Source organism: Mya arenaria, chromosome 12 (genome assembly GCF_026914265.1).
Source record: "Mya arenaria isolate MELC-2E11 chromosome 12, ASM2691426v1".
Classification (NCBI taxonomy): Eukaryota; Metazoa; Mollusca; class Bivalvia; order Myida; family Myidae; genus Mya; species Mya arenaria.
The window spans coordinates 45,102,856-45,117,618 of record NC_069133.1 but is presented as its reverse complement, the minus strand read 5'-3'; the positions used below and the strand labels follow the sequence as shown (position 1 = coordinate 45,117,618).

The 14,763-nt window shown below is 33.9% G+C and overlaps 1 protein-coding gene across 1 annotated transcript in view; it reads right to left on the bottom strand.

Moving 5' to 3' along the window:
- Window positions 1-1,993: 1,993 nt before the first annotated feature.
- LOC128210392 (protein mono-ADP-ribosyltransferase PARP12-like) overlaps window positions 1,994-14,763 on the bottom strand; it is a 37,426-nt gene continuing 24,656 nt past the window's right edge. Inside the window, exons 6-14 of the mRNA XM_052914733.1 lie at window positions 13,996-14,092; window positions 10,782-10,927; window positions 9,973-10,027; window positions 9,219-9,335; window positions 8,426-8,625; window positions 7,341-7,553; window positions 6,172-6,377; window positions 4,442-4,666; window positions 1,994-4,124 (exon numbers count right to left, since the gene is read on the bottom strand). Of these exons, the coding sequence (XP_052770693.1) occupies window positions 3,698-4,124; window positions 4,442-4,666; window positions 6,172-6,377; window positions 7,341-7,553; window positions 8,426-8,625; window positions 9,219-9,335; window positions 9,973-10,027; window positions 10,782-10,927; window positions 13,996-14,092 (1,686 nt within the window). The 3' untranslated portion in view covers window positions 1,994-3,697. The remainder of the gene's footprint in view (window positions 4,125-4,441; window positions 4,667-6,171; window positions 6,378-7,340; window positions 7,554-8,425; window positions 8,626-9,218; window positions 9,336-9,972; window positions 10,028-10,781; window positions 10,928-13,995; window positions 14,093-14,763) is intronic.

Below are 14,763 nucleotides of genomic sequence, written 5' to 3'. Positions count from 1 at the left end.
TACACTTAAACCTACGTTACTCTACATTCGGCGTGCCTGGGACGTTATTCGGTCACCGGTTTCTGAGGCCGCAATGTGCGTCCAAAACGTTACTTTTCAGCCGGTTCTGCCATACCTTTTAATGAGGAGATGTCACCGGAACCACGAATGCGGGGAGGTCGGGACCAGTCTTAAGGTGTCTCGATTCCCTTCGTAACGTATACATCAATGAAATAATATAAATTAAATGTATTCATATTTCCATACCTCATCTTGACGCATATCTGCAAAGCGTTTAAAAGGGTTCTATATTTTAACCTTTATTTGTTTATGGACTTTTACTTTTGTTATGAGATATAAGGTAAAGGTCAGTATTTTAAAAAGTCTATTAATTTAATAGGGAATTATAAAACAACGCACTTGGTTACTTTTAAGAATATCTTGAAGCAGAAATACGCTGAATGCGTGACGTCATAATTGTGAAAACACCGTGCGACGGGAACCGCTTGCAATTTTTTTTTCAAAATCTGTAGCTTTTAAAAATGTGATTTCGCCATGGCAAAAACATAGCGATGACATGTCCGACGTCGACGTTTGCGTTGTCGTCGTCGGCCTCACTTTAGTTTCTTATCAATTAAAATTGAACGACTTGGAATTGAAGGCACATTTGTTATGGTCAGTAGGTGATCACTAATGATCAGTATGCCAAAGGTTATGGTCATGTTTACCTTCACCATGAAATTAATAACTTCGGAACGATTTGTTGTGGAGTCCTCTAACTGTCAATGAATATTGGCAATGTTCATTTTGCCTTGGTCATTCAAAGATCCCTACTGAATTTGGTGTCAGTTGGTCAAAGGCCACTGACGTGGTAAAATTTGTTTTGAATGAACATATCTAAGATAATTGACCGAACATTCCGCGAACTTGATATGGTTATTGACCATGACTAGTAGATAGTTCCTATTCATTATTAAGATAACTCCGTCCAAGGTCAAAGGCGTAATGGTATTGAAATATGTACAGAGCGTTTAATCATACAGTCTTCGAACTCTGAAGAAAATATTTTCATGACATGTAATGACCTATTTTAATTTTTGGTCAACGATCAAGTCATGACCTATATTCAAAACCTGACATTACTATTTATATCCAAAATACTTGATATTTGATACTACGGCCGATACCCGATTAACACAATTGGATCATTTGTACAGTAGAATGTGATCTTGAAGAAAACATATTTCAAGCTATGGATTTAAACCGGACGGCACTAGCATATAATATACACAAAATGTTTCGACTTGCAACAGCATGTTAAATTAAAATATGTAATTGCTTAATTTCTATGCGACATTTATGTTGTAAGATTCAAAAGAGAAAGGGAATTACAGGCCCAAGTAATCGACCGTTGGTAATAACCTGACATTTATAATTTTCGACGAATGTTTAATCATTAACTGTTCTTCAATACTTTCCATAATGACAGGTATCGAGTAATGAATGAGTGTTGTTAATGGAAACATTTCTTTTATCATAAGTTCTTTAAACCTGCACTCTCACAGATTGAACGTTTTGACAACTTTTTTTTTGTCTTGGAATGAGCCAATTTTTGAGAATTTCCATAGAAACCAGTTATATAAGACTGTTGACAAAAATTTGGATGGCAGCTTTTTACATTTAATTTAAAAAAAAAACATGGATGTGTATCCATTTTTTTCTAAACCGTTAGTAACGGTTTAACCATTAAACATTAATTTTCGAACAGAAATATGAAATCTACGATCTGATTTTTTGTCAGCAATCTTATATCATTGGTTTGCAGATAATTACGCAAAAAAAATCTGTTTCCAAGACAAAAAAAATAAAAAAAAGTTGTAAAAATGGTATATGTGTGAACGTGCAGCTTTCAACAGATACTAACTTTGGATTGCAACGTTACCCAGAGTTATAACTTAACTGCCTTTTGATGCTTCACAGATGCTCGATTGAAGAGTCATAATAAAGTTTGATAAAATCTTTATTTTTTTATTTTAATGAATTAATCATGTTAAACACATTTCACTTCAATGATCAAAACAAAACCAAATACACAAAACATATGATTTGTGTACTTCTTTGATATCTTTTATAGCTACGTCGACATTATATTCACAGCTAAAAAAACTCCAACCTATCGCTTATAATTTTATCTGTGCACAAATCATATACTTTACATGGTTTTGATTATAACAGGAGTACTACATACTACTGCATTAAAATCAAAAACAAATGTTAGCGTCAACCTATTTTGAGCCCCTTTAAATGGAACATCTCGTGTTCGGCCGACTTACTTGTATCCATGAGGCACCAACCTGGTAAATGATAACAGATTAGCATAAGCAGTGAGTAGATTTATGCATGCAATGTCATTACATCATAGTATAACAGTACATTTTACAACAAAACAACCAAATACCAGTTTGCAGTTGTATGACTTATATCACAGAAAGTTAACATAAATTAAAACATACTACTAGAATATGAATTACTTTAGATGAATGATATATAAATGATAAAGCTAAATGATTTAGTAACAAATTCATTTTAACAATTTTGATGACATTTGCGCAGGATAACCCGTTTAGTTTTGCATAGGTGCAGGTTCTTATTTCCAACGGCGTTCGTGTTCATTGTCCGAGCTGTAATCAAATACTATTTAGTATACACCGAATTATTCGAAATTTATGTTATGTACCTAGATATGTCGATTTTTTATATGCATTCACACTATAATCAGAACCACATAATTATAGCATATTTACAACATGTCATTTCTGATGGATATTTTCCAAAAGATAGTTGTTGAAAAACTACACAAAAATATAAATATTAAATTACAAATTATTTTATAAGTGAGCAAGTTCTTGAAAAGAACACTTATATTTATTCAATAACCAAAATTTATAAATACACAAAAATAGATTGCTCAGATTTCTCCATATCCTTTAAGAGGTAAAGAAAATTTTGATTTTGTTTCCTGGATATTATTTGGAAGCATTAAGGTCCAGTGTTTATATGGTTTATCTCACGACAGGTAAAAAAACGACTAGGTAAACATAAATGCTTCATGTATTCTTCAGCATTTATTCAATCTTCATGAAACCCAGTCAGAATTTTTTTCAATATGATGTTTAAGAGCAATGTAAATATAGGTTTTCTTTGGTCAAAAACTAGATCTTTAGGTCAAATATTAAGAAAAAACTTTGTGTTCAAGGTTTTTTTTTATTCTATTACAAATTCAACAATGGTTTTCCAATCTTCAGGAAATAAATTCAGTATATTTCTCATGATATTTAGGGCCAGTTTGAATTTGGGTCATCTCGGGTCATCAACTATGTAGAATCATTGAAACTATGGGTCAGCAGCATTTACCTTTACATTATTATATACACATCCCGCTGCAAAATGTTACTTGTCAAAACATCCGGTTGAGATGCGAAACTGCATTCACCCATTGTGAGTACTTTACTAAACCAGTTTGGATACTAATATAACCGAAAAGCTACCATTTAAATGTTATCAGATCAAACGAAGAATGCCACTCAAATCAGAAACATGACAAAAAAAAATAGAATAATATACAGTATTGTTCAAGCGGTAAAAGTGTTTGTATCACATTCAGTCCTTAGCTGTTCAAAGCGTTCGAGTTGGAAATACAAATTCCAGTAATTTAAATTCATCGCCAATGTTTGTACACAATTAGATACCCCGGATAATACTGCGCTCTGTCAAACGCAACAAAGACAGCGGGGTCAGTAATAGAATCAACGCATGTATCAAAAAGGTCATGCATGGTTCCTGGTTTGCTCGGTGGCCTTCTGTGGTCATTATTTCCTCTTGTGTAATCTCCGACGAGAACTGACGTTAGAAACACGAATCTTGACCCTCCCGTTGTGTATCTGTCACTGTAGGAAGCGTCTCTGGCAAAGTAGGCACCGTGTCCGAAAGCAGTGCCGTGTTTTCCTGAAACGCGGGGGTCAATGTTATGGATGCATATTCCTCTTGCTGCTTCTAAAGTGTCCGTTCCGTGAAACAGCTCTCGTATTTCAAGATCTTTATCTCTTCCACGTCGTTTTGCCTTGATCTGCATACTTTTTCGTTTGCTACGCAAGAAATCAAACGGTTTAATATAATAATGATAATGTTAAACACGAAAACTGATAAAATTAATAGAAACAATGGTAGTCAGTCAGGAAATTCAACGAGTAAAACGTTCTCAGCTTCAAGCTAATTAGAACATGATACGTAAACATACTAATTATGAAATTGTAAAATAACAATTATAAGATTTATAAACAAAACACATTTAACGCAACGCCGAAATATGATAATTTCAGATTTACAAAAAAAACATGCCACCAAATATGAAGACAATTCATCTTCTATCAGAATCTTAAAAAAAAGATAAAACCCAACTGACCTAATGTATTGACTCCATAGGTCAAGATTTTGAACTCTATAGATAGCAGGTTTATGTATGTCATCCCTTGACATAGTTTCAAAGAACTTGGCTGCCACAGTTGTGTATTCTTGACCTTGGGACACTCTTACAAGCTCAAAGGAGTGGATACTGTCCTGTGGTGACCAGTGGTGCGGTGTTTCAATATCTGCCTGCATCGGTTCAATAAGTGAGAGTGACTCGGGTCTGAAATAAGCAAGATCAAGAGTTGTGATATTGGCCTAGGTCTGAAATCAGCGTGCTTAGGGATCAAGTAGTAAAAGTGGTTCAAGACTGAAATATGCATGATAGGGAATTAAGTAGTGGACGTGGCTCAGGTAATAAATAAACATGATTAGGGGATCAAGAAGTGAAAGAGGCTGAGGTCTGAAATAAGCATGATAAGGGAATCATGTAGCGGAAGTGGCTTAGATCTGACATAAGCATAACTAGGGGATCAAGTAGCGAAGTGGCTTAGGTCTGACATAAGCATAACTAGGGGATCAAGTAGCGGAAGTGGCTTAGGTCAGAAATAAGCATTATAAGGTAATCAAATAGTGGACGTGGCTCAGGTCAGAAATAAGCATGATAAGGGGGATCAAGTAGTAAAAAGAAGGCCCAGGTCTGAAATAAGCATGATTAGTGGATCAAGTAGTGGAAAAGGCTCAGGTAAAAAATAAGCATGATTAGGGGATCAAGTAGTGAAAATAGCTCAGGTCAGAAATAAGCATGATTAGGGGATCAAGTAGTGGAAAAGGCCCAGGTCAAAAATAAGCATGATTAGGGGATCAAGTAGTGGAAATGGCTCAGGTCAGAAATAATCATGATTAGGGGATCAAGTAGTGGAAATGGCTCAGGTCAGAAATAAGCATGATTAGGGGATCAAATAGTGGAAATGGCTCAGGTAAAAAATAAGCATGATTAGGGGATCAAGTAGTGAAAATGGCTCAGGTCAGAAATAAGCATGATTAGGGGATCAAGTAGTGGAAAAGGCCCAGCTCAAAAATAAGCATGATTAGGGGATCAAGTAGTGGAAAAGGCCCAGGTCAGAAATAAGCATGATTAGGGGGATCAAGTAGTGGAAATGGCTCAGGTCTGAAATAAGCATGATTAGGGGATCAAATAGTGGAAATGGCTTAGGTCAAAAATAAACATGATTAGGAGATTAAGTAGTGGAATTGGCTCAGGTCAGAAATAAGCATGATTAGGGGGATCAAGTAGTGGAAAAGGCCAAGCTCAAAAATAAGCATGATTATGGGGATCAAGTAGTGGAAAAGGCCCAGGTCAGAAATAAGCATGCTTAGGGGATCAAGTAGTGGAAAAGGCTCAGATCAGAAATAAGCATGATAAGGGGATCAAGTAGTGGAAATGGCTTAGGTAAGAAATAAGGATGATTAGGGGATTAAGTAGTGAAAGTGGCTAAGGTATGAACACTATGTTTTCAAAAAAAGTCTTTAAATTTAGAAAACAATTCTTTAACACTATTTGCGCTATTGTTTTTTACGCCCATATGTACGTTGATTGAAAATACTACAAAGAACTTAATATAGTTGGATTATATAGTGTTTTTGAAATGAAACAAACTAATAAACACGCAAAAATGGAGTAATAAACTCGGAATAATTTATGAGTAACAAAAGCTAAAAATTGTTAAACAAATTACACGCTGAAATAAAATATGATTTTTCAAACATTTGATCAATAATACATACCCAGTTTGATAAATAATGTCGTTAGGCATAACGAGCAAAGGACGTCTTCGAAGTTCTCGTGTCTTGCTGGTGACAATATTTGTCTGTGTCATCTGCTGCAAGTCCACATCATATAAGTAGGTCCCATCTTCAAGAAAGAAGCTATAGTATCGTTGTTCAGTTTGTTGAGTTCGATATCTTATCTCTAACGTTTGCTGTAACAAGTCCTGCAAAGATTTGTGTGCAACTCAATTTTAAATTCATCAAATATGAACAATAGGAGCATTCATTCCTTAAAGTTTGGCATAATGATTTAATTTGTCTATTGATATAGTACACATGTGAAGAAGCACACACTTAATGTATTTTTATGCATATACATGTATGAATCTTTGTGCCAATCACGGCTTATATCACTATTTTTCGTGCATTCGCCAGTTGGTTATTCGACCAATACCAAGTTGGTCTTTGGGGATTCAGATGATACCTTTTTCTTCAGTCAAAAGTTGTTAATTTAAAGAAATATCACGTATGTTGTCTTTTTAGGCATGAACACGTATTAATCTTCGTTGCACATCCTGTTTTTCGTACATTTGCCAGTTGGTGTAATAAAATTTTCCAGTTGGTTATTCGCGAATATCCAACTGTAGATGTTTAAATGATTGGCAAATTAACGAACGAGAGTGAATTAAAACAGAGTTTGTCAGGAAAATACGTATGCGTACTTGCATAAACCTTAACTGAGCGAGTGATTTCTTCATATGTGAAGCGTTAGACCATATAAATATACATGATCTGCATCTCAAACGCATACCTGGTCGGTGGTTTGATATTCGCGAATAATCAACCGGCGATTTTCGAATATACAACTGGCGAATAAAGAATAAAATACTCAAATAAAACAAATGTTTCACACAAACAGCCATCTGTGTACATGCCTGAAACTACATGTGACGTGTTATTTCTTTATATATGTACATTTCAACCATAAAACAAGGCAATATCTCAATCCCTAACTACCAACTGGTTGTTACTTGGATATTCGATTCATCAAATACCTCCCAACTTTGCCGCCATGTTCATAATGCAATCAGAAACAATTCGCTTTGAATTATACTAACTTAACAGCAAGACACGATGACTTTGTTCGTCAACCGATTATATTAAATTGCATCTTCTGTAAAACCTACAGGTGTAAACTTATTCCATTCGTCCTCGTCGTCCTGCCAAAACCATCTCCATTGTGTATCAAATTTGTTTGGGGTTTCCCAAACGTCTTTTTCAAGGGTGTAATCTTGTGTTGACAAACGACGAACAGCAACCGGCAGGCTAGATCCAGCCTGAACGGCAAAGAGGTTCGCTTTGAATTGAATCTGGAACACTACTTCCTTGTTCAATACATTCTGAAAAAGTGTAAATCGGTTGATAAATTGTTTATCATCAAAATTGTGCCTGTATACATTATAAGTCATGTCTGAAATTAAGTCGTTCTCCTGAAATTTCCAAAGTCAAATGGAAGGAAAATATTGAGTTTCCAAAGACTCAAACCCCTGCTAAGCGCACAATTTTTGTTCCGGTGTAACATGTGTAATATTCTATTTTTTTATTTTAAATAAGTTTGACTTTAGTAACAAAATACTGTTTTATATTTGTTTAAAGTACATTTTATATAAGTATTTTGACTTATGTAAATAATAGACTGTAACGTTTTTATAAAATTAGCCCCAATAAGTAGCTGATTTCATTAAGTTAAATTGTTACTTATTCTTGATCTATTTAATTGAAAATAGGTTTATTGTGATGGACATATAAAATCCAAACTCTTACAAAAGTAGAAATGACACCCATTGGTGCCAAAATAAATATAGAAAGCGTAGCTTTATCCTGTTATTAGGGTTTTATGATATCATTTTAAGGCAAAATGATTTGAAATTTAGATACCTTGTGACCCCCCCCCCATATTATGTTGGCACCATTTGCAATGGTTTAATGTGTAAACAGAGAATGTGTTAAACTTAAGGGAAGAAGCATGACGAAAGACCAAGATCTCTAAAGATTACAAATAATGTCGCTTCATGTACAATTTCAGTTGAAATAAAATAAGATTAAAACTGCTATAACTTATTAAAGCTGCACCTGAATTTACTTATTTAATTTCATTAGCCTAAATATGATTTGAACTCGAATTTACTTGTTTAATTTCATTAGCCAAAATTGTATTGTACTTGAATTGAATACAAAGTAGGGATTCAGAACATGTGAACATTCTACTCACGATATTATATATTTCCGTTCTATCTGCACTGGCACAAAATTTATCCTCGATTTTCACATTCATGGGCAAACTAGCCCAACTTTTATCTGCCAAATTTATTTGCCACATATACGGCAATTTCTGATCCGGATGAAGAAATTGGCAGGTTGGGTCCTTACAGCGATCTTCAAGATATTTTGTGCAAATGGTTTCCGCGCCATCTACAGAAAAAACATTCATTATTTATTCATTTATTATACTTTGTAAACAACAACCAGTTAAAAGTTGGTCCTTAGGTAGCATTGACACTGTTAATACAGTCTTAAAATTGTATCTTCATATTTTGAGTAGTATCATGTGCGTTCAATTAATCACCTTTCAGTACAACAACTGCTTTGCATGTTTTCCACGACATCGTTAAATTTCAGTGTAAACTATTTATAGTTTTATGAAATATTTTATGTATGGTAAATAAGTGATACGTCTATTAATGAAGAACTAAAAGGCAAGCAAGGGGATAATTTGACTCTAATCAACTCTATTTCTATGCGTACGGGTAGCTGCACCTGTAGGTAAAAGTTGCAGTTAAGTTTAACATGCATTTGCATATTTTTCAATACTTGCGTATGTTGGACTAGTGTATTCATGCAAGATATACTAAACTAGTACAATGTGCACATACCTGGGTGAAGTAGTGCACCAAAAAGTTCACCCAGGTACATGTATCCATACACATTATGTTTTACAGCTATTACTTTTTAACAGTATTTCCACTTGTTATGTAGAATACAGGGATGACAAAATTTAAACAAACCAGGTTGCCCTGATTTTCCATAATGTATCATCGATGGTGCCACTGATGTCGATGTATTCGGCAAACATTCTGTGTCGGTTGCCATTTCTGTTTCAGTTCGAGGCCATATCGTCTCTTCTAAAATAAGATGAGTGATTTGACTTTTAAGTTAAAAAACAAATTGCACATTGGCTGAATTTCTCGAACAAGTTTAAGTGTCTTATAATAGGATTAAGTTAAGCCAACTTATTTTGTTTTGGTATACTAGTAATTTCTGTAATTTTCATATTTTAAAATGTGTTAACACGTTTTAAGGAAATTATTTTGATAAAAATTACGATAAATTATTTTTGTATGTTTCACAAAATATTAGTATTTGTCTAAATTATAGAAGAGATTAAAGCTTATTTTGCTTAAATCATTTCGAGAATTTGGGCCTTTATACTTAAATTTTGACGGACCAAGGTAATGCCATTCAAATAAACAATATAATAAATGATCCGAGTATATACTTCAAACACTGTTCAAATCCTACATTTTACTTCGATTTCTCCCCAAAACGATTCTTACAATATGGAGTTTTATAAGTAAATGCTATTTTATATTTTATGACGTTATACAGTCAGACAACGTGTCTCATATAGTAGACTTAAAATTAGGACTGATATTGCACCAAGGAAAGTCAAATCAATCGAACAGATATTAATGTGATGTTTTGGTATCACTGATGGCAATGAAATAAAACGTGCGCTTGAATATGAAATTTAAATATTACCTTGCGGAAGATAGGGTTGACCTAGCCATCGCTCATAATCTTTGACTCTCAGCTCCTGAATTGCGATGTTTCAAAATTACACGAACATTGCCTACAAATGCATGCCAGTAACTGAAAAATCTCAAATATCTCAAATATATACATATGCATGCCAGTAACTGAAAAATCCAATTAATATATATATATGCCCTTAAAAGATAGCTCAGTGGTAGAGCGTTTGCTTCGGTTGCAAAGAGTCGGAGTTCCAAATCCTAAAACCTAAAAACCTAAAAACGCTAAAATATGGAACCAGTACCCCACTAGCCCAGCGCTTGGCATAAAAGGGCTAGTTCTTGGTAATGTTTAACTCAGTACTGGTTAAACCCAGGAAAAGTTGTATCCAGTGTATCGGTGTCATACACAAAGCAACCTTAAGAACCAAGAGGTCTCTTCGCAAAGACGTATCGCCAAGGATCTCTTGTATCTCTCTCTGCTTCTTCAAGTATTTAAATATCTGTATTTGAATGGGTATTGCAGTTATTTCTATGCCACTTATTGCATTTAAACACATTTTCCTGTGACTTTGATCACTCTAATAAAGAAAAAAAAAAAAACAACGTCTGTGTAACATGCATTCATTATCCGCTCGTTTGAGCTTGGGGATATTTTAATCTAAAAACAATTAAGCGGTGTTAATGTGTTTTAGTAATCAACGGAACACTTTTTAAATATCTTAGAATTTTCTTGCATATTATAATAAAACAAACTGTTCGTCAAAATAAATTGCTTAAATGTTTTTTTATAAATGTAACAAGTTGTATATGTGTTACCTCCAAACTTGTGTTTGAATACTCCGCCATGGCAGTGATACAGTAATGTTGTGTGTTGATGAGCTTTGTTTGTCCATTTATAACCATGGTGCCCTGGCCAGTTAGTGGATCAAATTTCACAACTTCTGGGAAACGTCTCAGTGTTATGCCTGAAATGTAAGCTACTCGAATGAAGTTATGCTCGTATATATAAATGTACATACGGCTCAAACATGTAAATACAAATTCATTACAATGCAAATTACATGTACACAGCCATTTTATTTAATAATGATAAGAGACGGATTGGAAGTTACATTAGTCTTGCCTATCCCATAAACTCTCATGTACAAACACTAAAACAATGAAACAGTTACTTGTTTCTGAGTAACAGTTTTTATTTAAGACCATCATGTTTACATTCACAAATTGCTTACAAAAAGGTGCATGCCTTTGATAAACGGTTTTGATGTAGTTTAAATTTAAGAAAAGTACGTAAAAGATTGAATAAGAGCAAAATATTTTTTATCATTAAAGGCTGAAATTAAAGTTTTGTATTACACTAACCTATAACTTATATAGAACATTATTTCTGCATTGAAGTATTTTACAGCAGGTTTTTTGCAAGTGCATGTTGAAATGCTTTTAAATAGGGCTTAAGTTGAGCAAAAAGGAACTTGAAATTTGGCCATCTTTGGCATACCTTGCAAATGAAACATAATATACTTTGAGCAAGATCATATAATGTAATTCTGTTTCCAGAGTATCTTAACAAAGCGGACTAAGTCTTCGTCTTCCGGCAAATGCTCGATCTACGTAGTTTCCACATGTAAAAGTGAAACCCCGCATCTTAATTTGGCGAAACAAATCTATACGAAATTGGTAGTAGGAGAGAACAATATTTTTAAACTTCATAGCTGTAAGATCGCAACCTATTCCGCCCTCACACACTAACAATATTTTCGCTTTTTAAGACCGTTTTCCATTGATTTATTTGAGCACCATCCAAAGCATTAGTTACTTCATCCTGCATAAATTTACAATGGAGGTGCATGTGATTGCTTGTATACATATTAAAAATAGAATACAATAGTTTGTTTTTCTATAGCAGTAGTTTTTACAATTTCTTGCATTTCTATCTATTTCCCTGAGTTAAAGATTTTCTTATCAATTATACTTAGATGTATACCAAAACACATATTCAAATAATTGCATACAGATTACCATTGGTTAACTATAGTGGTAACCAACCAGTTTCACAATAAACAGTTATATCTGGCGATTTTACCAGTGCGAGGACATGCCTCATTGCTTTTCTATTAGTTGCGTTAATACAACTATAGAACTTTATACCAAAATCGACGCTCCATAGTTAATGACATGTACAACACAAGTACTATTTATTAGCTAATACACATTAAAATATAATCCCCACTTTTTATATTTTGCAATAGGTAGTCCAAGCGCCCGTCTAGCATTTTGCGCTACACAATTTGTAACCTAAATGCTTAGTTAACATGAGTCACATATACGTATGTTTTACTTATAACATTGAATTGAATTATCACCAAAGGTAAATTTATCACCAAAGGTAAATTTAAAAGTATGTCTTGACACTGATGGTATTCTAAAATGCACCATTTTACTTTTATCAAAAATTACAACCTTTCTATTTGCCAAACACTTATTGCACAATAAATGCTTCAGGTATTGTAAATCTTTCTCAGTTTCTGCTATTAAAACTGAATCATCAGCATACAGTATATTTTTTTCTTCCAATATCCACACCTTTATTGCAGCTCTTAAAAAGCAAAGCTAAATAATTATTGTAGATATTATTTAATACAGTTTGTCAAGCTTATTCTTAGTTTAAATAAATATTTAAGTTCTCAAAATAATTTAAATTATCACGACTCAATAAGTAGTAAGCAAAAACAGAACAACCTTTGCCATTCACTAAAGTATAAAAAATGTTCCGAAAATGTCTACCGGTTAACATACAGATTTAGCTATCAATCAAACACAATGGTCCCCATAAGTGTTTTTTTTAATCTATGCATTGAAGGTATTTGACATACACCGACAAAGTTATCGCAACAAACATCACATCTCATATTTATATATCCACATATCATAATAATTCGTAAGTTTTGATGTTCAAAGATTTCTTAAAACAATGTGTCAAAGAAAATATTTGAATCTGACTTAGCGTTGAAATTTCAAGTGGTAGGTAACACACACAAGGACACAAAATCAGATTTATATAAAACTGAAAAATCAAATCATTTAACATGTCATTTTGATCCAAGAAACCTAATCCTAAAAAAATGTTGAAAACAGTTATTTCGTAAAATAGAATTATCGGATATGTTTTTATCTTTGCTCAATCATCGCCCATTCCAGAAACCAGCTGTTTTCAATTGTCTCGTATGCAGCTAAGCGTAATTCTACTAAAATAAAGCTGACGCATAAGTGGAAATTGGAATAAAGATAGTTTATGTTACAGAATATATACATCAAAAAAGCTTTATGTTGATGCAATATTTATGCGAAAAGCTACAGAAACAAGCTCAGCAGCAAAAAGTTTAAACATAAACCGGTTTAACGGCACTGGGTAAACGCAAAAGACATAGAACATAAAAACAAACAAAAATCACAAACAAGAAACATGGAAGAACAGCACAAAAGTCCACAGACAGTATAATTTAAACATATAAATAATCGTCAGCCGAATGAGATTCATTCTAAAGTGATCGCGATATATATATTGAGCTCAGACTGTCTAAACCTGAAGGTAAATTGTAATAGAAAGATCGGCACTCGAGGACCCTATAATATTTACTGCTCTGGAAAAATTCAATTTCAATTTCAATTAACGCAGTATCGTTATATATGGATTTTATAGTAAAGGGTCTCGTTCAAATAGATAATGTTCGAAACTTGTTTATATGTCAATTTAGATAATTTCCTTTTATGAACATATACAACACAGCAACTGACAAATACTAATTTGATAATATTTTTGTATATCAAAGCATCAATATATTCAATTTGTATCAGCGTAATTAAAGCTAACGGCAAAAAAGCATATTGTTTGTTACCATCATCTTTTCACATTCCACATGGATTTATTTTTGTCAATGTCCGACCCTTTAAAATGAAAATGAGTCCCTTTTATGAACATTGGCCTTAATTTACTATGTCTCTATGAAATTAGCTTAAGATTGACAAAACTCACGTCCTTCTTGGAGCCTTTTAATTAACGACGTTTCTCTTCCCGTCGGCGGCTTTGGTTTCCCTCTGTTAAACAAGTAGTCCTCGGATCGCAATTCCTGTAACAAATACATTGTATACAGCTAAAAACAAGTCAACAAACAACTGTCAGACACAAAAATGTTTACCCTCTCAAATGCTCACTTTTGTGGCAATTTGAGCAGCAAACCATTGCAGAGCAACTTCTTTTTTAAATCTCTTATAAAAAAATATCTCAGAATAATCCAATAACTATAAGTTTAATCCTTAAATAGATAACTCCATATGAGCAAAAACAAACGAAAAAGCTGTTAGAGTCACGTGACTTAGGATACTCTAGTTTTCATAGGATAAGCTTTTGTGTTGAAGGTCACTGTGGCCGTGATCTTTGATCTACTGACCTCCATGAATAGGGTCCATCTGTTTGTCATGACCAACCACCCTTAATAGCTTGAGGACTGTAGTCTAGTTATGAAGTGTACATGCTTTTTTGTGTTCAAGGTCAGTGCGAACGTTATCTTTCACATACTGCTCTCTAAATGATATGGGTCGACTGTAAGGCAATCATCTTACCTTGCCAAATTTGACAACCTTAGTCCAAAGCGTTTTCTAGGTATCAGAAGGACCAACATGTGCAAAGCAAAACACACGCCGCTCCTTCGAAGTGTAGTGAGTGTCTGTGGGGGGGGGGGGGGGGGGGGGGGGGGGGCGTACAACAGCTCATAAGCCACGATAAGCTCAATGAATAAAT